Genomic DNA, 23,297 nt, shown 5'->3' with positions numbered 1-23,297 from the left:
GTTACATGTGATAAAATGACATAAAACTATACATGCACACATTATGTCGTATTCCTGGTTTTGGTACTATACTATAATTATGTAAAGTGTAGCTGGGGAACCTTTAAAAAACCCAACACAAACAACACATACTTGAACTCTAGTAGTAACAAATATGTCATTTTAATAATTCACATTAAAGACTAAAGGTTGCTCAGCTGGCGTGGCTCAGTGGTTGAGTATTGACCTATGAACCAGGAGGTCGCAGTCCCTAACATGAAGGTCAGGGCATATGTCCGGGTTGTGAGCTCAGTCCCCAGTGTGGGGCATGCAGGAGGCAGCCAATCAATAATTCTCTCTCATCAGTAATGTTTCTGTCCTCCCCCCGCCCCCCCGCCCCGCTTTTCTCTCTGGGGGGAAAAAAAAGACTAAAAGTCCCAAAACCTTAATGAAGGAATAAAATACCTTTAAATTTTTTCTTAGGATTTCTATTTTTAAACCGCTTTAAAAAGAAACATTCTGTTCTAGCTGGTTTGGCTCAGTGGCTAGAGCATCAGCCTGCGAACGGAAGGGTCCCGGGTTCAATTTCAGTCAAGGGCATATACCCAGGTTATAGACTCGAGCCCCAGTGTGGGGTGTGCAGGAAGCAGCCAATCAATGATTCTCTCATCATTGATGTTTCTCTCTCTCCCTCTTATTTCCTCTCTGAAATCAATAAAAAAATATTTTTACAAAAAAATAAACATTCTGATTTGATAATGGATACAAATAATTTCAATGGAATTTCCAAGTGTTTGACTCTCTCAACTGCACATTGTGAAATAAAATTATTTGCTAACATCTTTCACCAAATTAGAGTTTTATATAACCAAGGATACACATAATAATCAGAAACAGTTCTCCCTAGTAAATCTTTACTCCTGCCATGTAATCTATTAATCTTTGATGATCTCAATGAGATGTTTAAAAGAGTAATGAAATAACACTCAGTAAAAGGAAAAACATCTAAATGCTTTAACACAGGATTGAGTCTAATCAAGATGGTAACTTATAGCCAAAACCGGTTTGGCTCAGTGGATAGAGCGTCGGCCTGCGGACTGAAGGGTCCCAGGTTCGATTCCGGTCAAGGGCATGTACCTGGGTTGCGGGCACATCCCCGGTGGGAGATGTGCAGGAGGCAGCTGATCGATGCTTCTCTCTCATCGATGTTTCTGGCTCTCTGTCTCTCACCCTTCCTCTCTGTAAAAAATCAATAAAACATATTTTAAAAAAAAATGGTAACTTATAAAAACTCACCTATATGTGGCTGCTGAGCTGCGGCTAATGCATATTGCTGCTGTTGAGCTGCAGTTAACTGCTGAACTGTTAATGCATTAGTCCTCTGAAAGAGCTATTAGGGGAAATATTTAATACAAAAATTAGTCTCAAAGCATTACATTTCTATTTAGAAAACTGTGAATAGAATATTTTACACACTTAGCTAAAAAACTTTCTCAACTACAAAAACATTTATTCAATAAAACATGAAGTGTTCCATAGCAGCCCTATTATTCATGTTAATGCCTCTTAGCACTTCAGGCTACACACCAGTACATAGTTAAGAGGAGCCTCTTTAAAGGAGGGGCATGCTTACCTGCTGCTGGGAATTGTAGTCAAAAAGGCCTACAGTAGCTCCTGAAGAGTCCATTGGTACCTGATTACCAGGATAGTCAAACTGTAAAGAATCCAGACCAACTTGTTCCATGGCATCCAGATTCTGAGTTTCAGGATTTGAAAATTCTTCAACAAGTGGTTTATTAGTTGTAGGATTAGGAAGAGGGCCCAATCCTTCTGGGGAATTAGTATTGGGGCCCAGGCGCTCAACTACTTCAGTTGGAGAGGCTTGACGACTTCCAGGAGTACGACTATAAAAGAAAACAGAAAGACATTATGAGTAAAAGTAACAACTCAAAAATTGAAATGGGAAAGCAGGAAAATCATAAAAAACATGTAGTTGTAAAGTAGAGAGGACCAATTAGGCATCCCAGGTCACCAACCATTTTACTTTAAAATATTATTTGTCTGTCTAAACTAAATTCTTCTGAAGAACTGACATGGTTTTAGCTATAAAAATTATTAATGAATGTTCTTCCCAATTTAAATAGCATAAAGATATAACTCAATTTTATAGATAAGAAAACTGGCCAATACCACAATTTAGGCTCAGACTACCTAAATTTTTTTTCTCAAATCATAGACAAAATGAATAGTAGGTATATGAAGAGCCAACTATAAGTGACAACACCTACCATACTCCTGGCCTGTCTACCAGCAGTACAGAATGTTGTCGTAATACTCTGCTAAATATTTCAGAAAAAAACTGGCTAAAGGGATCATTATTGCCTTCAAGACTTAAAGGTGTAAATGTAGAATACAACAGAAAAAGGCAGTTGAACTAAGACAAGTGGCAGACTCCTGACTCTGAATATGATTTTAAGCAAATCATTTCATCCTTCCAGGCCTCAGTTTCTTTACTGAAGAAACTAGAGATGACCTGTGGTTCCAAGTAAGAGAAACAAACCAAAACCTTCTTGTAAACCTCCCCCCATCCCCACCCCATGACAGCTCCCCAATTTGGCATAATCTTTATAACACCAAATTGCTCCAGTTTAATTAAGTCATCAGAAAGAAATGAAAATGTGTAAGTGTAACACTGGTCAAAACTGTTTTTCTACTTACTAGCCTCCTTAACTTTCCCCAAGAAATTAATTAACACTGGACTAAATTTTAAGCAATGACTTTTTATAAAATCAACATCTCTCATCGTCTAAACTTTCTTTTTACTTCTAGACATAATGAATCCTCATTTATAGTCTGTTTTTTTCTACAGTAATATATTTTTTAAATTTATCTTTATTGTTGAAAGTATTACAGATTTCCCCTTTCTTTCCCTACTGACCCCCTCCATCCCCAGCAGTTCCCTCCTGGCCCCTCATCACACTATTGTATGTGTCCACTTATATGCATATAGGCATATAAATTCTTTGGTTAATCCCTACCCACCCACCCACCCCCACCTTCCCTCTGAAATATTTTAAATAAGATCCTTTCCCCATACAAGAAATAAGTTTGTTTTGAGGAACAATGAGTTCACAGTATGTTCATATATAAGAGCTTAAATAAATGGCAATAATTATTTTACCTAGCTTTCAATGCCAGTTGTTACACCTATGTAATTGTCCCCCACTATCAGGTACTTTACATTGGGGTAAGTTTGCTAACACATACAGAACATTTTACAAAGTAACTACTGAATTATAAGAATGATTTCCCAGATATTTAGGTGAACTTACATTTTATTTAAAGATCAACCATTGTCCATATAATATTAGAAGAAATTTCAAACTCCTTTCAGCTTTATGCATACCTAATTTTTCATGTGACTATTCCAAAGGTTTATTTATAATTCAGAATATATGGAGGAGGGGAGTGAGACTGAAATGATGTTCTTTAAAATCAGCCAATTAAAAAAATAAAAAGACAGTCTGCTATAGTTTTTTCATTCGTTTCAGTTCTATTCTGATAATGTATATATTGATGACTTATCAGTTAATGTACATATTAATGATATGCAGCAGTGACCATATGGCCACAGCTATTAGTTTAAAATACTTTTACACTGTAATATAAATTCATATTAATATGGAAAAGTATAGCCTCTTATACAAAACAACTCTAATTTAGCAAAAAGTGCAGGATACAATAGGAAAAAAGTCATGTGCTATCAGTGGTGCTCTTTTCTTGCTATAGTTAATGGTGTATTAACACTTCAATTATAAATGTATACTCTGAGGGGTTTATAATCAATTCAGTTTTACATGCATGCCCTTGACCAAAATTTAGGTAACAGCAGAAGAGCAAAATCAGGATACAGTTCTAAAACAAATTGACTAGCATTAAATTTATTTCTTATCAAAAGAGGTTTCCTGGTTTTGGATGCTTTTTTGCACTTAGGACAAATAAAATGACACTTTTAAAGAGCCCTTGTTTCTCTGATTTTGATGACTAAGGCAATGAATGTAAAACCCACATGTACCTACACTCAGTTAACTGAGATTCCACGGTTCAGAAAATCTCAAAGAAATGGCTCATTTTCAGGGACAGGCCCCAAAGCATCTGATTATTGAAGTATAAAATATAGGAAATCATTACAAAGAAACAACTTCCTAATATTTAGACAAAGGTGCACCACCTAATCAAAGGTTAGAAGATATATTTAATTGCCATAAGTAGACAACTAAAAAGCTACAACTTATAGAATTGAGCTGAAAGCTAACTTTTTGAAGCCTCTAATATGCTCCCCACTTGCCAATTTCAGGAATGTTAAGTATTAACACACTCATATAAAGGTCACAGATCCTAAGAGCTAATTATGTTTCCTCATTTTCAAGATTAAGAATTAAATTGGAGATAGGAAACACAAAACAGGGATAAAAATAGGAAACTCCACAGAAAGGTGCTTAAGAGCAACCCCAAGTCCTAACTGGTTTGGCTCAGTGGATAGGCCTGCAGACTGAAGGGTCCCAGGTTTGATTCCGGTCAAGGGCATGTATCTTGGTTGCGGGCACATCCCCAGTAGGGGGTGTGCAGGAGGCAGCTGATCTCCATGTTTCTCTCTCATCAATGTTTCTAACTCTATCCCTCTCCCTTCCTCTCTGTAAAAAATTAATAAAATATATTAAAAAAAAAAAAAAGAGCAACCCCAAGAAGTCTGCCAGGAAAAATCACATATTAAATTTGAAATCCACTAAACTTTAGCAGGAAGGAAAAAGTTAAAATTTAGAAAGGTAACAGTAGCTTCTAACATTAACGCCTTCAATGGAATGCACTAGTTGAGAGAATATTTTTAAGAATTGTTTTTAAAAATGGCTCATAATCATGAACTAGTATTTCTTATTTAAAAAATTAAATGTTCCTCCAGAGTAACACAAGGTACAAAGGGAAATAAAATAAACCCAAACTGGAAAAATGTCTACATCAGTTACATCAACTAGTAGTAATAATCCCTAAAGAGATATGCTTTTCTTCTTGAGAAAGTTAAAATCTTACTTAAAATCTTTGCAATCGGCATCCATTCCATTTGGCAAACCTCTGCCATTTATTTTAGAATCATCATCATCTCCTTGTTTAAGATCTCTGTTTTGGTCCTCCTCAAATGGAGAAGCCTTGCCTTTTTGATCTCCTTTCTCAGGTCCATCTGTTTCAGCATCTCTAGTGCCCTGAGGAAAAAGAATCTGTTTGATTCTGAATATTTAATAGAACACACAAAAAAGAGCACCATAAGGTGACCTAAAACTACACTATGGTGCATGTAAACAATAAAAACATTGAATCTTACTTTAATTTTGTATTCAACTAATTTATCAAAGGCCAAAAAATTGAGTGCAAACCAGTGATTTATAACAGAAGGGCTAAGGCAACCTTAACTATAGCGGTGCTGAGTAAGCGGTAACACCACAAACGAGATTAAAATTCTACTTAATGCAGAGATGATTTTGTTTACTTACTTTCAGATCAAGTTCTACCACAAATAAGCAATTTTAATCTTGCAAATTATGTATTGTAATTAATATGGTTTCATTTTTGTAACATGGTTAAGAATATAAATATTCTCAGGAGTTCTACTGTTTCATGTATTTCAAGAAGTGGCCCAGAGAAGAAGATGAGCACTAATAGCTAGCTACACAATTTCCTTTAGCTCTAGGAAGGGCCAGAAAAATAAACTGATTTAAAGATAACCAAATAACCACTGAACAATTATTAAATATTTCTTTATTCAAAATACTTACAAAAGTCCCCTTCCTAAATCGAGAATCCAATTTATCAGCAGGAGAAGAACTTAGCACATATTCTACCATGCTCACACCAAGGCCTCCACTTTCTGATCGCGGAGACAGTATTGCATTTACTTCACTGTTTCCATGAAAACCCTGTCCAGATCTTCTCTGTACCATAATAGGCTGGGATAGTGAATGGTCTGTTTGGAAGAAAGAACACAATTTCATATTTGTACTTTTAAATTAACTGAATAAACTTATACAAATTAATACACCAAAATAAGAAAAATCAGTATACTGTTCTATTTTTAATGTTATTACAATCTTTATGTAAAGCTTTCCATTCTGCTGAGACTTACTGGGCACATGTCTTAATCCAGATAGAAAGAGCCATTTGATAAAAAAAATAGGTAAAAGCCTATGTGAAGTTTTATATGTTTTGTTTTAAATATGTCAACCAAAAAAGGTCAATGGAGAAACAATCTGAAGGCTCAGTTGCCTATAAACATTAAAAAATGAAGGTTCTTCAAATTGATGGTTGCCAGATGGGAGGGGGGCTGGGGAAATGGGTGGAAAAGGTACAGAGATTAAGATGTACAAATTATCAGTTATAAAAACAGACATAGGGAATATAAAGTACAGCATAGGGAATATAATGAATAATCCTATATAATAAAAGCATAATATGCTAAGTGTTTGACCAATCGGTCGACCATTCAGTTGACCGCTTGACCAGTCACTATGATGCGCACTGACCATCAGGGGGCAGATGCTCCAACCAATAGGTTAGCTTGCTGCTGGGGTCAGGCTGATAAGGACTAGGAGAGAGAGCCAGACACACCCTGGAGCCCTCCCGCAGTCCCTCCCCGGCTGGCTGGCCCCAATCGGCCCTGATCACAGGCCAGGCCAAGGGACCCCACCTGTGCACGAATTCGTGCACCGGGCCTCTAGTAATATAATAAGTACATATGGTATCAGATGGGCACTACTAGGCTTATTGGAAAGATCATTTTGTAAGTTATATAAATGTCTAATCACTATGTTGTACCCCTAAAACTAATACTGTATGCCAACTCTAATTGAAAAAGAAGTTATTTTGGTGATTCATAACAATTCAAGACAAAAACCTTTAGGGATAAATTCTAGAATAAAGATAACTGTTCCTAAATTGGCAGAGGCACTCCTCAAGCTTACTGTTATGTACTGGACAGATGCAGAACACATGGCAATACTGCTATAAACACAAACTTATTGTTTGTGTTTACAGCACAAACTAGAAGTAACACCGAATTTTCTATTCTTGGTATAAAAACTAAGTAGTAACACAGAATTTCCTATTCTTGGTGTAAAAACTATGTATTGAAGATGTTTAAAAAACAAACAAAACAAAAAACAAACAAAACAAAAAACCTAAGTATCGTTTAAAGGGTATTTTAAAAAGTCCCTTCTAGTTTACAAGTTTTCCATTTATTTTTGATTAACAAAAAATTATCCATCTGGTACGAATACCCTTTCTAAATATTTCTGTGACAAAAGAAAAGGCAGTACTTAAGCTCTGAGAGCAAATGAATACAAATATAATAAAACATTTGAGGCAACATTCATATACATTTGCAAAAAAAAAAAAAAAAAAGGTTTTTAAAGGAACCAATAGGCTCTTGCTACCTATGGCTTTTTTGTGAACATGTTCAATACTCAATATGAGGTCTAGTCCTTAAGTGGCTGAACTATCACAGTCCCTACCCTCAAAGATATTATAGGCTTAATAGAAGGCAATCAAAACAGAGTAAAAGTGCTTCAGTAAAAACAATCCAGATTATTATTAGAAGGGAAGAAAAGGTTATCAATCTTTTCTAGTCTTAGCGTAAACTCCAATCAGAAGGGCAAGAATTAAAGTGGGGAAAAAATAAAAGTGAAGATGGGGGTGGAAAGAGCATTTCAGTTAAGAGAAACCAGCATGTTCAAAGATCTGGAAGTTCCAGAACAAAATGAAATTAACAATCACAAGTAGTTCAGTTCAGCTGAGAAGGAAATATGACAGTCTCCTGCAGTCATGGAAATAATCTTTCTTAGAACAACAATTCCTTTAGAACAGGAATGTTATTCTTATTTGTACATGCTTGGAATTCAATAAAGTTTTTTCAGTAAACATAACTCCATTTATTTCTCATGTCTACTACTAAAAACTAATATTCCTCTTCAAAATTTTACCCATATAACTAAAAAAATTGGGAGAGTGATATAAGGAATTAACTAAAATTATAAATTAGAAATATCAGGAACAAATGTGCTCAAGATGCTTTGCTTTGGAATGCTTTAAAAAATATCTGGTTCTGGTAAATAAAGTTATTAATCATTCAACTCCCAAAACAAAAATCAAAGCATGTCTATCTATCAGTTTTCAAGCACATGTGATTTCTAGCAAAGTATAAGTGCCTTTTAGGGGGAAAATGTATCCCGGTCCAAATAAATGAATAATTTAAATTAAGAGACCAATCTAATATATGTTAAAATCTGGGGGGGGGGGGGAATTCCTTGAGGCAAAAGATCAAATCTCATTTATTGGTTTGAGAATATATTACCACTGGCTGGTGAAACTGGTGGAAAAGGTACAGATCAAGCACTACCATAAACTGGTAGTGCTCACTGGTTAAACTCAAAGAAAATTCTCATTATTTTTAGGAAAATTTAGTCTAAATTAGTAGTTACCAAAGCTTTCAATCTGTTTCTTAAATATGTTTTTTAATTGATTTCAGAGAGATAAAGGGAGAGAAATATTCATTAGCTGCCTCCTGCACACCCCCTACTGGGGATCAAGCCCACTGAACCAGGGCATGTGTGCTACCAGAAATAGAACTGGCAATCTTTTAGTGAATGGAAAGACGCTCACCCAACTGAGCCACACTGGCCAAGGCTTTCATTCCTTTTTCCATTTTAAATGTAGAGTATTAATTGCCAGAGAATAGACTGAGGAATTGGGGAGCTGGGTGAAAAAGGTTAAGGGATGGGGAACCACAAACTGGTAGTCACAAAATAGTCCTGAGAATGTATAGTACAGCAGAGAATATAGTCATTAATGTAATAATTATGTACGGTGCCAGTTTGGTACTTGAAATATCGGTTGGGTACTTGTAAAGTACATGATTGTCTAGCCACTATGGTGTACACATAAAACTAAAATTAAAATAAATAAATAAATAAAGGCACAGCCAGTGTGGCTGTGGTTGAGCGTCGACCTATGAACCAGAGGTCACAGTTTGATTTCTGATTGGGCACATGCCCAGGTTGCAGGCTCAATCCCAAATAGGAGGCATGCAGGAGGCAGACGATCAATGATTCTGTCTCATCAATGATGTTTCTATTGCTCTCTCCCTCTCCCTTCCTCTCTAAAATCAATAAAAATATATTTTTTTAAAAATTCAGTCTGCTCCCTTTCTGGAATTCTATCTTACTAAGGAAGTTTACTTTCTTTTTGGGTGTGGCTACTGTTTTATAAAGCTAGATTAGGCTGCAATTAGATAAATCTGTCACTGTCCTGTAATACAATTTAAAATTTTTATGGTCAATGCATCCTCTATTTTAATGAGAATTCAGAATTCTATAATCAGTTTTCACTTCAAAGAAAAACTTAGTAAATCTTATTGTGACAAGCACTTCTAGTCAATAAGTGGATCATTAGATAAGGATCAATTTACACCTGAAAATGTGCATTATAATGATTAATGAAATCTTCAACCAAGACATCACAGATTTTCTCCAACTATTGCCTGGGAGTAGGCAGGGTTTTTAAAAAGTCAAATAAATTAATAATTCTCACACATATGTCACAAACTTACGAGAAGTTCCCCATGCAGTCTCTCTCCATTCATCATCCCCAAGAAAAATGCCTTTTTGTCCATCTTTTGTTGAATCATCAGGTTCCCAAAACTTTTTGGTAGGCAAAAGCTATTTGGGGGAGAAAAATATTACATTTAAATTTTATTCTAATTACAAATAACTAATATGTAGAGGAAAGCAAACTTACCACTAATATGTACAAGTTAATTTCAATGAAAATTCAGAGTGACCTATTACCTAATTTGTCTCAATAAAAAATTAACTTCCTACTTATATTTGAGTACTGGCTCTAATAATTCTAGTCCTAAACATTATATCAAAGTCAACATCTGACTTTTCCTGATTTTTAACATTTTTCAAAACACATATTGGTTGAATGTCATGTGATTTTCTTTATAAATTGATCAAAAAAATTACTAAATTTCTAAGATATAGGTAATACAATAAAAATATCTACAGTGATAAAAAAATTTGCCTTTACTTCCAAATACTGCCCTTGGTTCACCTCCTATCCTACAGCTTCCTTGATGGAAAACATTATTCTCATTCCTACTTCACTTAATCAATGGAAGTGAAATTCACAACTCTTCCTACGTCCTGATCCTAGTAACCTATCAATTCCAAATCAGGAAGCTATAGATAATGGGAGAGATACACAGAAAAGATCCTCAAATACTTTGGAGATAACAACTTCAAAAAGTCCTGTGCTCTATCTATCCTATATTGCAACATACACAGCACATAAAAGTTATATTGATACAATTATTCACTGATTACTCAAAATGTACATCTGGTCAATTCCTAACCATACTATAATATTCATCTCAGGTCTCTCCTCACCTTTCCTGACAGTCAGGAGGTGGGCTGGAAATATGTTTATTTAAAAAGAACAGACTGGTTTTCTGAGACATGCATTTGGCATTTTAAACCATTTGAAAGGCTATCATCTGTCTCAGCCCAATCTTTCAATGCTCAGAATTAAACATGTATATACTTATTTGTGTTTGCCTCCTTAAAGGCATGGAGACCTTATCTACAGAGAGTTCAGAAACATAAAATTAACTATAATAAAATAAATAGTAAAACTTGAATTGGGTCTGAGAGATAAAATTGTGTGTGTTGGGGGGTTCAAAGTGTATGTGGAAGGTGAGGAAGACAAAGTAAATCATAAACAAAGGAACAACTTGAGAAGATGCATAGACTGTGGAATAGTGTGTGAGATAGAAGAAGAGATGCAGGAAGGTCAGATGCAGGAAGGTCAAAGTTGATGCTGATAAAGATATCTAGGTCAGATTATGAGAAACCTTAAAGACATACTAAAGAAACTGCATATTACATTAAAACCAAAGAGAATCAAGAGAGGCTGGCAAGAGTGACACTGTGTTTAGAAAACAACTCAAGTTGCATATTTTAAGAATAGAGATATTCTAGATTATAGGCAAGGAAATCAGTTTAGGAGAATTACAACAGGGTGAACATGACAAGCACTGAAATAGTATGTCAGAAAGAAGCGAGAAAATAGAATGGATTTGGGAAACATTTAGGAGAATCAATAAAATATAAATGCAAATGAGGATGGGTTGATAAAAAAGATAAAACTTTAAAATTTGGTTAACAAGGTAAATGGTTGTACTATTGACCAAAACAGAAAAAGAAAAAGAAAAAACAAAAAACACAAAACACAGGAGAAGCTGCTTTGAAGAGAAAGGGGAAAATTCAACTTGGGCATGTTCCTAATCTACAGATATATATTTTTTAATTTTTAATTTTAAAGGAAACTAACTTCTGCTATTAAAAAAATAAGTTTTTGCATGTTTGCATTTTCCTGGGTTGCAAATAATATGTATTTAAAATTTAGACAATCTGCTCTAAAGAGGATCCCAAAATAATCTGTTCCTTCAATTTTTAAAAATCTCATTACAGAAGCTTCATGTAAATATGGAAACAAAAAACAAAGCTAGTAATACAATACTAAAGCACTGTACTTAATATATTTAAAATGAACACTTACTCATAGTAAATACCCAAGTTAATCCCTTAAAAATACTGTATAAATAGGCCACTTCACGAAGAAAAATGACAAATGGTCAGAGAATAAAGACATGTTCTTATCCCACACTTCATGAAGAAAAATGTTTCAATTGAAAAAAGTTGTAACACCTTAATAGAAACATTTATCCCAGACATAGAAGTGGTTAAAACAAACTTATCTTCTGAGATATTAGAAATAACAGAATCTCTTTAGAAGAGTATTTCAAAGTCTTCTGGGTAAGGTTCAGTTTAGTGATTTAGTCATAGAGCACTGCTTTAAAATGCAAACTGCACAACTAGGGGGAGGAAATCTATGTCAAGCACTAATCTAGTGTGCCTACTTTTTGCCAAGCACTGTGCTGTGTATATCTTTTCATTTTGCAACCATTTCTAAGTTATCATGCACAGGAAAAGAATTTAGTAGTTAATAATATTAATACTTCTAGCAAAGGCTGTTATCAACATTCCAGAAACAGCTTTCTGTGACAGTTTAGACACTGTCAAACTTTTGGAGAAACTACTAGCTTGTGACCAAAAGTAAGTTCAAAGGACTAAATATACAGAAAGGCAACAATTCCAGATAGAACAGTTAAAAAAAGAAAAGATTACATTGCTACATTGGTTGAAACTGCAATAAAAATAGAGATTTGCCCCTGGAGACTCTTTTACTGTAATAACACATTACAGAAAACAAGGGCTAAGAGATCTTGAAGATCTGTAAGATACATTATCCCATACCACTTCCATATTTCCATAATTCACAAAAGCTTTAAACCAAGGTCAGACAACTCAGTATTTCTTGTCAACCTGCTCGTCTGTCCTTCCAACTCAGAAATGATTGAGTAGACATACAAATTCATCCCTCCATGGTCCTCCATTTTATCAGTTATTTTCTTAAAGAAGCATTGATAGCTTGCCCTCTCCATCCCCAAAGAAATCAGTCAACACTCTAGGGTACTGTCTCAAAATAAATACACTCCAGCTAGTATATACTATGAGGGCACTTAGTCGTCAGATTTGTTATGTAAAATGACCAAACTAACAAAATTAACATAATTCTAAGGATTTAAAGGCCATGTGTCTACATTATGGTGTTTTAAATTAAAGTGTTCATATAACATCCAATTTGGGACAGTTTTGAGAAAGGAGGTGTTCGTGTTATTAATAAGTATGCCATGAAGACAGATATATATCCGGACTGTCTTGGCAAATTAGGATGTAAAGTGACTATAATAGAAGTTCATACAAGATAGGCATAACTAAGATGTTAATAACTAAGTGTGCAGAGAACAAGAAAGACACAAAGTAATTCCCTTCTAGGACTTTTCTGTTAGTAAAAGATATCAATACTTCTTAATTTTTTAAAATCATACTATTTCCCCAAATGTTCTCCATTTCTAATATCCCTTAATGTCACCAGTAAACATTATCATATGTTGTTACTTCCAATATGAAGCAGTATTGTAAATAGTCAAGGCACTCATAAGTTCAAATTGCCATTTAAGCACTATTAATAGTCTTGGGCCATAAAATTAACCATTTCGAGCTTCAGTTTCCTCATCGATAAAGTAAGAATAATAATAAAGCTACCGTCAAAGAGTTTTTATGAGGCTAGAATGAAATAACATAGCTGCTTAGAACAGCATCTAGCACATAGTAGACACATAAATATTAGGTATCTTCATTACTGAAAATATGAATCTTTTAATAGAGGGTGAGGCAAAAAGAGGCTTATAGTTGCTAATAAGAGAAACAGTTTATTCATGTATTATTATTAATTTTATTATTTTCCATATAACTGTAAACCTATTTTTGCCCCACCCTGTATATACACAGTAGATCGCAGCATAAAAATTTAAACCCATCTGTTTAATTCTAAGGTACTGTTTTACATTCAACTACCACAGAAGATGGTTCTTTTTAAGCATAGTGTAATCCATCAATGTCTCTGAAATTTCCAATAATAGGCCACCACTAGATATAATGAATAAAACAGTTTAAGATATTATTATGATATTCGGCCCATATGTGGGTATTTATTGTAGTGGATAAAGTTTAAGATAGAATTAAGATAGGAATTTATGCAAATCAAATTATGCTCAGGTATTTAAAAACTATTTGAAATAGCTGGTTTCCATTATATATACAAATATAAAATAGGTATATGCCTCTGCAGTATAGTTTGAAAACACTACATGGATTAGCTTTGCTCTTTTTAAGTCATATGACATAACACAAATAGGTAGGTCTTTTGATGAAAATGTGCTATGAAAAAAAAAATGGAATGAGTTTATGAATGAATACAAACCTGTTTCTATTTGTGAATGAATAACTAGAAGAAACTACCCTTCTGATGATGGGCATGATCTACAAAAACCAATACATATGCAAATAGGTCTCTATGTAATGCAGTGCTTTGTATATTAGAGGTTTACAACTTAAGACATAATAAGGACAACTTTATTTTTTAAAGAAAAAGTCAAGAATAGGCCAATCCATTAAAAAAGGATGTCACATTAAAAAAATAACAAGCAATTTTAGAAAACTCAAGAACCAGAAATTTAAGGCTGCTTTTATTTATTAAAATGAGTGAATTCTGGGATAAAACAAAAACAAAAAACCTCACCTGTCAGGAAAGGAGGAGAAGACTGGTGAGAGAGAGACAGGCAAAGAAGGAAATCCCAGAAGGTTCCCTGCTGCCTGTGAGATGAGGAAAGATAGAAAGACTTGTGGGAGAGAGAACCCAGAGACAGAAACCTGGGTAGGTTTCTTAGCTATCTCTTGGAGGTAACAGAATTAGTTGATAAACTGTTAAGAAAAACACTTAATTAGTGAGTAACAGCTTATTTAAAAATACATTTTTACTAGATGAAGGTCACAGAAGCACTAACCTGCTGCTAGCCACCAAAAAAGCAGGAAGTCTAAACCTAGCCACTTTTACTCTGCATTTCTGACATTTCTATTCAGAAAGCCTAGATTTAAGCTTAGATCATTTAACATACTATTCATCCCCGCTCCTCTCTTTCCATAAACCTCAAATATCCATCCCCAAATAACTAACTAAACTCTTTCAACTACTGGTTCTGATTATTGATTATGACTTTTTTTAAAAACAGCAATGATATCTTTGGATTTACAAATACTATTTAGAAATGAAGAAAAAAAGAGCCAATCTGTAAATATATACATAATGTAGACTTGGGAAGTAAAGTGCTGGGAGGGGGGTATGTCTAAATAGAATTAAGGTAAGGTGTGACTTTACTTGCTCTTAAAAATTATTTAAGTTCAAGTTTGTCACAGACTAGACTGAAATATTATTCAACCCTGCTTTTAAGATATGTTATTCTGCTTTCTAAAGACCAAAGAAAACAAGCAGCAGGGGAAAAACAAAAGCCCCTTTCAACTGCTTCTTTTTATTCACCCACAGGGTAAATAGTGCCTAAGCAGACTCACTGCATTGTCGTGAAACTGTAGTTCTAACTAAAGGATTATTCCCTTTTTCAAATTTTTTTAGGGCCCAGAATTTTACGTTATGCACTGAACTAACAAGTTTACTTTGGCAATACTCATGCTTAAGCACCTTAACTCACCCTTAAATCAGTCCTCTGAAAATGACAAACTCTTTGGAAAACGCTGTTCTGGAGAAGGGGAGGGTTAGCTAGCTGCAGGGTGCCCTCTTGTGGTCCAGAGGAGTCACTGGACTCTTTTTCTGCATCTGAAGAGCACAGCATTGGATGGAGTGAGTCTCAGGAAGGTCTCTAATCTACCAAAGTAAAATAATCTCCAGGAGCAAGCAATTAATTACACATCTTAGGTCTGTTCACGATTATTTTGTCTTATCAAAGTTCACACTATGTTAGTACTATAGAACATGACAAAATAAAGATGTGACCACAGGGTTTTCATCAACAATTAAGATTTTCTAAATACTCATTAGGTATATGGAAAACTAAGTATTTTTGATGCCTTAAATAATATAATGATGAGATTAAGTGGGATCCCCCAAGTCACAGATTAACAGGACTGATAAAAAGCATTAATAAATTTAGAATACCCACTGTGTGCTAATCATTTGAAGCTATCAATCTACTAAGGAGACTAATATAAAACAATAAACTAACCAGTAATATAATAAAGTATATATAAAGATCTGTAAGAAGTCAGATGAGGAAGTATAATTCCACTGCAGACAGCAAAAGGACAATAGATGAGCATCTTTTCCAACAGAGTCTTGTAGAGGATTAGAAGTTTTTTTTAAGCAAACGGCAAACAAGGAGAGATTTTTGGAAGAGAAAATAGTGAACAATTTAGTATGGCTAAAGCAAACAGCATACATATATAAAACAGAAGGACAAGAATCAAGAAGACTCTTTTCTGAGCAAAGTATTTATGATTCATTACAAAATATAACACATTATTTAACCAATCAACTGGACACATACCTCACACACAAAAAAAGCTGAAAATCACAACTACATAAGTGTATAATCGGAGATTTTAAAAACCTACACCATTAACCACTAATTTCAAGATTTACAGTTAAAAAAGGCTAAATGGCTCAAATAATCAAAGTGAAATATACATTCTTAGCATTCATAAATATTTACCTCTCCCATTCCCCGAGATTCTAATGCAAGAGCTTGAAAATCATGATTCATTTCATCCACAAATCAAACCTGTTGAATAACAAAAACAGAATTAGTAGAAAGAAAAATTTAAATAATGGACTGCACCAACTATTTTTATATTAATTTTTATATTGTATTAGTTACTACTGATGTTAGCATGAGTTGAGATGGGCAAGACCAGATTTCTCTATGAAGACAGGTTTTCCTAAACAGAGCACATGACAGCAATCTACATTAAAAACTGTGTGTCAGCCTGGCCAGTGTGGTTCAGTGGTTGAGTGTCAACCCATGCACCAAGAGGTGGCTAGTTCAATTCCCGGTCAGTGCACATGCCTGGGTTGCAGGCTTGATCCCCAGTGTGTGGGGTGCAGGAGGCAGCCGATCAACGTTGATGTTTCTCTCTCATCCATGTTTCTCTCTCCCTAAACTCAATAAAAAAATATTTTTTAAAATTGTGTGGGAAAAGAAAACCTACTAGTTTCTTGAGCAAAAGAATAGAAGGAAAATAAAGAGCAGAGAGGAAGCGAGCTCAAGTACTAAAGTGTAGTTATCTTTTTTTTATATTGCAGTTCCTATTATAATATTTTGCATTACATCTTTCAGTTAAGGTTTTTCAAAATTCCTCAGCATTACATTATTTGTAGATCTCATTGCAATAAAAAAAACTTCACTAAAATTACTTTTAGTGATGATATAGTTCAAAGCAATGCATAAATTAATCAGCTGTAATTATAATGCTCATGTTTTCTTAAGAATTCCTTTCCATCCCTCTTAAACACAAACTAAAATATGTATTTCTTTTTTCCACTTCTAACATAGTTGAAATTGCTTTTTATTTTTCATATGACAATGAATATGTTCTTGAGTCAAAGGCCCTTGCCTCATAGTGTTAAATATTGCTGGAGAAAAGCACTTAAGCCTAAAATAAATGCATAGCCTCAAAGTTTTGGGCCTTACAATATAATCCTGTTATTTTTTCCAGTCAGTTATCTCTCTCTAAAATTCCATAGCATTTTTATGTTACAAAGCACTCCTTCCTTCCTTCCTGTAATACTGCTCTCTGTTGCTACTTTGTCCCTTATAATTCTTCTTTTTTACTTTCTTATGTGTCCAGTTGCTTCTTCACAGACTAATTGTCACCTCAACTCATAAATTAATGCTAGTGTTCATTTACTATTCTATCCAAAGTACTCTCTTTTCTATCCTTTGTTCTGAGCAATCTCTTCAACTCTAATTACTTTGAGAAATATATGTATATTCTTAGGACCCTCACCTCCATATTCATATTTCTAAACCAAATCTCTCCTCTTCAAAATTTCCAACTCTCTTTGCCTTCAATAGAAACACACACACACACACACACACACACAGCGAAAAATAAAATCATAGACTAGAAGAACAATATCCACAAATCACATATCCAATAAAGGATCTGTATCCAGAATATATGAAAAACTTTTTAAAAATAAGAATAAATAGCTCAATTTTAAAATAGGCAAAAGATCTGAACAGATACTATATCAAAGATATGTGGTATTGCATGATCTCACTCATATGTGGAATTTAATGAACAAAATAAACTGATGAACAAAACAGACCCAGAGACATAGAAGCATGGAACAGACTGTTGAACCTCAGAGAGAAGGAGGGGAGGGTGGGTGGGTGGTAAGAGATCAACCGAAGAACTTGTATGCTTAACCCATGGACACAGACAATAGGGCAGTGGTGGGGGGGGGGGGGGGGGACCTAGAAGAGGTCAATGGGGGAAAAAGGGGACATATGTAATACTTTCAACAAATAATTATTAAATGAAAAATAAACTAAAGTTAAAAAAAGTTCAGGGTTAAAATGACACAGAGGACCCATGAAATGCACTGACTGTAATGTTTGTTAATCTCTATACTGTACTACTTGATAACACTGAAATAAAGATCCTCAGGATCTTCGTGGTACCAGAAGGGCATTAAAAAATGTTTTTGGTGTCTTATGGAAAAAAAGAAAAAGGTATGTGGCAGCAAATAACTATTCTTTTCTCTTAACTTGTTAGGAAAACTGGTTCACCAACAGTTCTCACACAACCAACATTTCATTCATCCATTAGTTCAATAAGCTTTTACTGGGCATTTTCAATGTGTAAGATTTTTCTTTTTTAGAGGGGGGCGGGGGGGGGTGGAGAAACAGAGATGTGAGAGGGAAACATCCATTGGCTGCCTCCTGTATACCCCATACTGGGAAAAGTGAACCAGAAAACTTCAGTGCACAGGACTACACCCCACCAGCCAGGGCAATGTGTAAGATTTTGTAAAGAAAACACTGAGTTAAAATATGACCACTGTTCTCAAAGAGTTTAAATTAGCCTGATATGTTTTATGGTAATTGTAGGAGTAGCTCCTACCAAACCAAACAAACCCTCCTAGAGATAACAATAAACTCTGGACAAAATAAACAAAAATAAAGCTATAATTTAAAATAAATAAAATAACTGAAATCCCTATAAACAACCCAGTCTTAAAGGCTTGAAGATCCAAGTAACAGAATTTGGAACAAAAAGAGCAGCTGGAAACTAAGAAGGGAAGTCTTAAAAAGGAGGCAACCAAATTCTGCTCAGATTTTTAGACAATCTCTATACTCCATATGTGGAACAGATTCCAAGCAGCCCGATTAAGGTGAAAAGAACTAAACACAATATCTGCTGCTGACCACCACAGAAGTCACAGAGTTTGAGTCCCATGAAAACAAAAACAATCAGAAACCAATATTCTCCATAGAATTGAGCATTTTCAATGTAAAATATGTCTAGAACACAAACCAAGATTATTAGACATGAAAAAAAGAACAAAAACCCCCAAAATTATTAGACATATATAGATACCAAAAAACTCCATTAATAAAGACCAACCCCAAGATGACCCAGGGGTTAGAATTAGCAAAGATCTTTTTTTTTTTTTTTTTTTTTTAAAGTTTTTTTTTTTAATATATTTTATTGATTTTTTACAGAGAGGAAGGGAGAGAGATAGAGAGTCAGAAACATCGATGAGAGAGAAACATCGACCAGCCGCCTCCTGCACATCTCCCACCGGGGATGTGCCCGCAACCCAGGTACATGCCCTTGACCGGAATCGAACCTGGGACCCTTCAGTCCGCAGGCCGACGCTCTATCCACTGAGCCAAACCGGTTTCGGCTAGAATTAGCAAAGATCTTAAAGCAACTACTATAACTTTGTTCAGAGATAAAAGAAAAAAAAAACATGCTACTAATGAAAGAAAAAATACAAAATTTCAGCAAAGCAAAACTATAGAAAGAACCAAAAGGAAACCCTAAAACTGAAAATAAATAAATAAATACATTTTAAATGTCATTGGATGCACTTAACAGCAGATTGGAAATAAAGGGCTAATGAATTTGAAGTCAGATCAATAGAGATTTCCAATTTGAAGAAAGAGAAAAAGAGAGAATTAGGTGGAAAAATTATTTCAAGAAACAATAGCCACAAATTCCCCTCAATTTCATGAAAGCAAAATTTGCAGATTCAAGATACCAATGAACCCTAGGCAAGATAAATAGGAAAAACCCATACCCATGTACATCCTAATAAAAATGCTGGAAACCAAAGATAAAAATAAAATCCTGAAAAGAGCAAGAGGAAAAAACATTACAGAAAGGGGAAAATTATATAAATGATCACTGACTATGCACTAGAAACAATCGGGACCAGAATATAAAGGACCAGACTTTAAAGTGCTGAAAGAAGAAAAAAATGCCAAACTAGAATTTTATCTGATGGAAATAACTTTCAAGAACAAAGGCTAAAACAAAGACATTTTTAAATAAAAAGAAAATCCATTACAACAGGCTTCTAGCTCAAGAAATGCTTTAAAAGAAATTCTTCAGGCTAAAGGGGAACATACCAGATGGAAATTCAGATGATCAGGAAGGAAAAAAGAGCACCAAAAATGGAAGAATGTACATAAGTACAGAAGACTATTTTTTCCTCTTAATTTCTTTAAAATACATAAGCCCATTTAAAGCAGAAATTTCAACACTGTATTATGAATTTTATAACATCTGTAGAACTACTTTACATGTACATTCAATATCCACTATAATAAATATTTCTAGCCATACCGTCATGACACTGAGTTTTAAAGCAAAACCCAGTTTAAGATCAAAATATTCTTTTATCACACAACACACACACATATACATAAAATTTTATATACATATATACCCCCAATTATCAAGGTAAGAAATCTTAGTTGGAATATGCCCTATCATTTTGTAACATATAATCTAAATTCTTTTTTTATATATATATTTTATTGATTTTTTACAGAGAGGAAGGGAGAGAGATAGTCAGAAACATCGATGAGAGAGAAACATCGATCAGCTGCCTCCTGCACATCTCCCACTGGGGATGAGCCCGCAACCCAGGTACATGCCCCTGACCGGAACCGAACCTGGGACCCTTCAGTCCACAAGCCGACGCTCTATCCACTGAGCCAAACCGGTTTCGGCTAAATTCTTTGTCGTAATATTAGTGGCCCAGGGCACGAAACTCGTGCACATTAAAAAGGAATTAGAGGAGGTATTTTAATATTGCTATTTGCCCATTCTCTGTAATAGAAGTGTCAGATATTAAAGAAAATTAGTAAAATGTATATGAAAGTCTCCCTCCTGTCAGAGTCTGGGGCGCACCACAGGACCCAGAGTCAAGTCCCCACCCACCCGTGCGGCCACCCAGACCCGGCCGGCCCCACCCCCGTCAAGCCCCGCAGGGCGGGGGGGCGCAGCCTCAGGTCCCTCATCAAGCCCTGTCAGGTGGAGGGCACAGCCTCAGGTCCCCTGGCTCTAGGGTGGGGGGCGAGGCCTCAAGTCCCCTGGCCCCTGAGCGAGGGCATGAGGGCTTGACGACCATTTGCATATTAGCTCTTTATTATATAGGATGACACACTAATGACAGTATAGTCTACTTTAAACATCTTTGATTTCTAAGTTTCTTTTTTTAAAAAAAATTTCTTTTTAAAATATATTTTATTGATTTTTTACAGAGAGGAGGGGAGAGGGATAGTTAGAAACATCGTTGAGAGAGAAACATCCATCAGCTGCCTCCTGCATACCCACCTCCTGTGGATGTGCCCGCAACCAAGGTACATGCCCTTGACCAGAATCGAACCGGGGAACCTTGAGTCTGCAGGCCGATGCTCTATCCACTGAGCCAAACCAGTTGACCCTAAATCTTAATTTACTTATATCTGTTGTGAAGGTCAAAGAGGTAATGTATTCAAAAGTTCTTTGGTGTGGCTCAGTGGTTGAGCATCAACTCATGAACCAAGAGGTTACTGGCTCGATTCCCCAGTGAGGGCACATGCCTGGGTTGGGGGCTCAAGCCCCACTAAGGGCCGTGCAGGGGCCAATCTGTCTCACTGATATTTCTATCTCTCTAGCCCACTTTCCCTTCTCTCTTTTTCCCTAATATTGTATTTGGAAAAATATGAATCATCATCAAGAACATCATTATAGACTACTCTAGAAAGAATGGACACTGCCTTGGCCAGTGTGGCTTGGCTGATTACGAGTCAACCCATGCACTGGAAGGTTGCTGGATCGATTCCGGGTCAGGGCATAAGCCTGGTTTTTGGGATGGATCCCCACTAGGGCCATGCAGGAGGGAACCAATTGATGTTTTGCTTTCACATGGATGTTTCTATCAAAATCAATTTTTAAAATCTTAAAAACAAAAGAAAGAATTGATAACTTTGTGAGGCTCTTCAGGTGCTCAGTGTTTGTCTTGTTAGTATTCCAGCCTCCTGCCTTGCTGTCAGGTTAAGCACCACTTGACTTGAAAGTTATAGTACCACTTCTAATATTTCTAATTAGGTTACTTTTAATTTGCAGTAACCTATAACCTAAGATATCCAAGTATGGTAGATTTTTAAGAGTAAACAGGCTCTAAGAAGGAAATTACCTCTAACAAACACAAGAACACATTTTAAAATTACAATCCTTTAGGAAAGCAATTTGGCATCATATCTATATCAGTGCATCTACCTCTTGAACCAATCTCCCCAACTCTGATGATCAATCCTAAGAATAAAACCTAAATATAAAATACCTTTATGTACAAAGATATTTGCAGTAGTGTTGCTTGCAATCCTGAAATTATTAACTGCATAACTGTCCCACAAAGGTAATACAGCGCTACTATAAAATGGAGTATCACGTAGCTTATAAAAATATTTGAGTTTATAATTTAGAAAATGCTCGTAATGTTACAAAATATTGAAAGGAAATAAAACAAAATCCATAGTTCTTATGTGACCAGAGTACACCAATTCTTCCATCTATTTATCTGAATTTTATTGCCTTTCTACAATAAATCTGTATAACTGGTGAGAGAAGGAAGATTTTTATTATTAAAAAAGAAACTTAGTAGTAGATTTAAGAAATTTTCTCGCCCTGGCTAGGTAGCTCAGTTGGTTAGAGTGTCATCCCAATACGCCAAGATAGCAGGTTCGATCCCTGGTCAGGGCACATACAAAAATCAACCAACAAATACATGAATAAATGGAGCAACAAAAATCATTGTCTCTGTCTCCCTCCCTTCCTCCCTCTCTCTCAAATTAATAAATAAAGAAGCATAACAAAAAAATTTTCCCCCAAGAGTAAAGCACTGAAACTTTACTGAAGCTCTTTTTTGCTTACTTTCAGGTTTTTATCTGTGGTTTAAATAGATGAGGTCATAAGGTAAAGAACCTCTGGATAAATGTGATAGGTCTCTTACCACTATGGATCAATTCTTTCATTTGCCCAGCACAGGGATCAACAAACATTTTCTCTAAAGAGCTAGACAGCAAACATTTTAGGCTTTGTGGGTCTCCGCTGCAGCTTCTGAACTTTGCATTTTTAGCACAAAAACAGACATAAACAATATAGAAGTAAAAGAGCATGGATGTGTCCTAATGAAACATTATTAACAGTGAAATCTGAATTTCATATATATTTAAT

General features: G+C 35.2%; 1 protein-coding gene across 11 annotated transcripts in view; it reads right to left on the bottom strand.

Annotated features, from left to right (window-relative positions):
* The window catches only part of PUM2 (pumilio RNA binding family member 2), a 70,804-nt gene that overhangs the window by 39,780 nt on the left and 7,727 nt on the right, over positions 1 to 23,297 (bottom strand). For 4 of the 11 annotated variants that reach the window (XM_059660465.1, XM_059660466.1, XM_059660470.1 and 1 more), the window contains exons 2-9: positions 16,271 to 16,339; positions 15,785 to 15,893; positions 15,254 to 15,378; positions 9,632 to 9,740; positions 5,808 to 5,995; positions 5,068 to 5,237; positions 1,613 to 1,883; positions 1,276 to 1,369 (exon numbers count right to left, since the gene is read on the bottom strand). In XM_059660465.1, the coding sequence (XP_059516448.1) occupies positions 1,276 to 1,369; positions 1,613 to 1,883; positions 5,068 to 5,237; positions 5,808 to 5,995; positions 9,632 to 9,740; positions 15,254 to 15,378; positions 15,785 to 15,893; positions 16,271 to 16,321 (1,117 nt within the window). In that variant the 5' untranslated portion in view covers positions 16,322 to 16,339. Of the gene's footprint in view, positions 1 to 1,275; positions 1,370 to 1,612; positions 1,884 to 5,067; positions 5,238 to 5,807; positions 5,996 to 9,631; positions 9,741 to 14,289; positions 14,364 to 15,253; positions 15,396 to 15,784; positions 15,894 to 16,270; positions 16,340 to 23,297 lie in introns of those variants that run through there. The other 7 variants (XM_059660469.1, XM_059660474.1, XM_059660475.1 and 4 more) reach the window with 4 other exon arrangements.

This window comes from Myotis daubentonii, chromosome 12 (assembly GCF_963259705.1).
Source record: "Myotis daubentonii chromosome 12, mMyoDau2.1, whole genome shotgun sequence".
In the NCBI taxonomy this organism is placed as follows: Eukaryota; Metazoa; Chordata; class Mammalia; order Chiroptera; family Vespertilionidae; genus Myotis; species Myotis daubentonii.
This window is presented reverse-complemented; position numbering and strand designations above follow the sequence as displayed.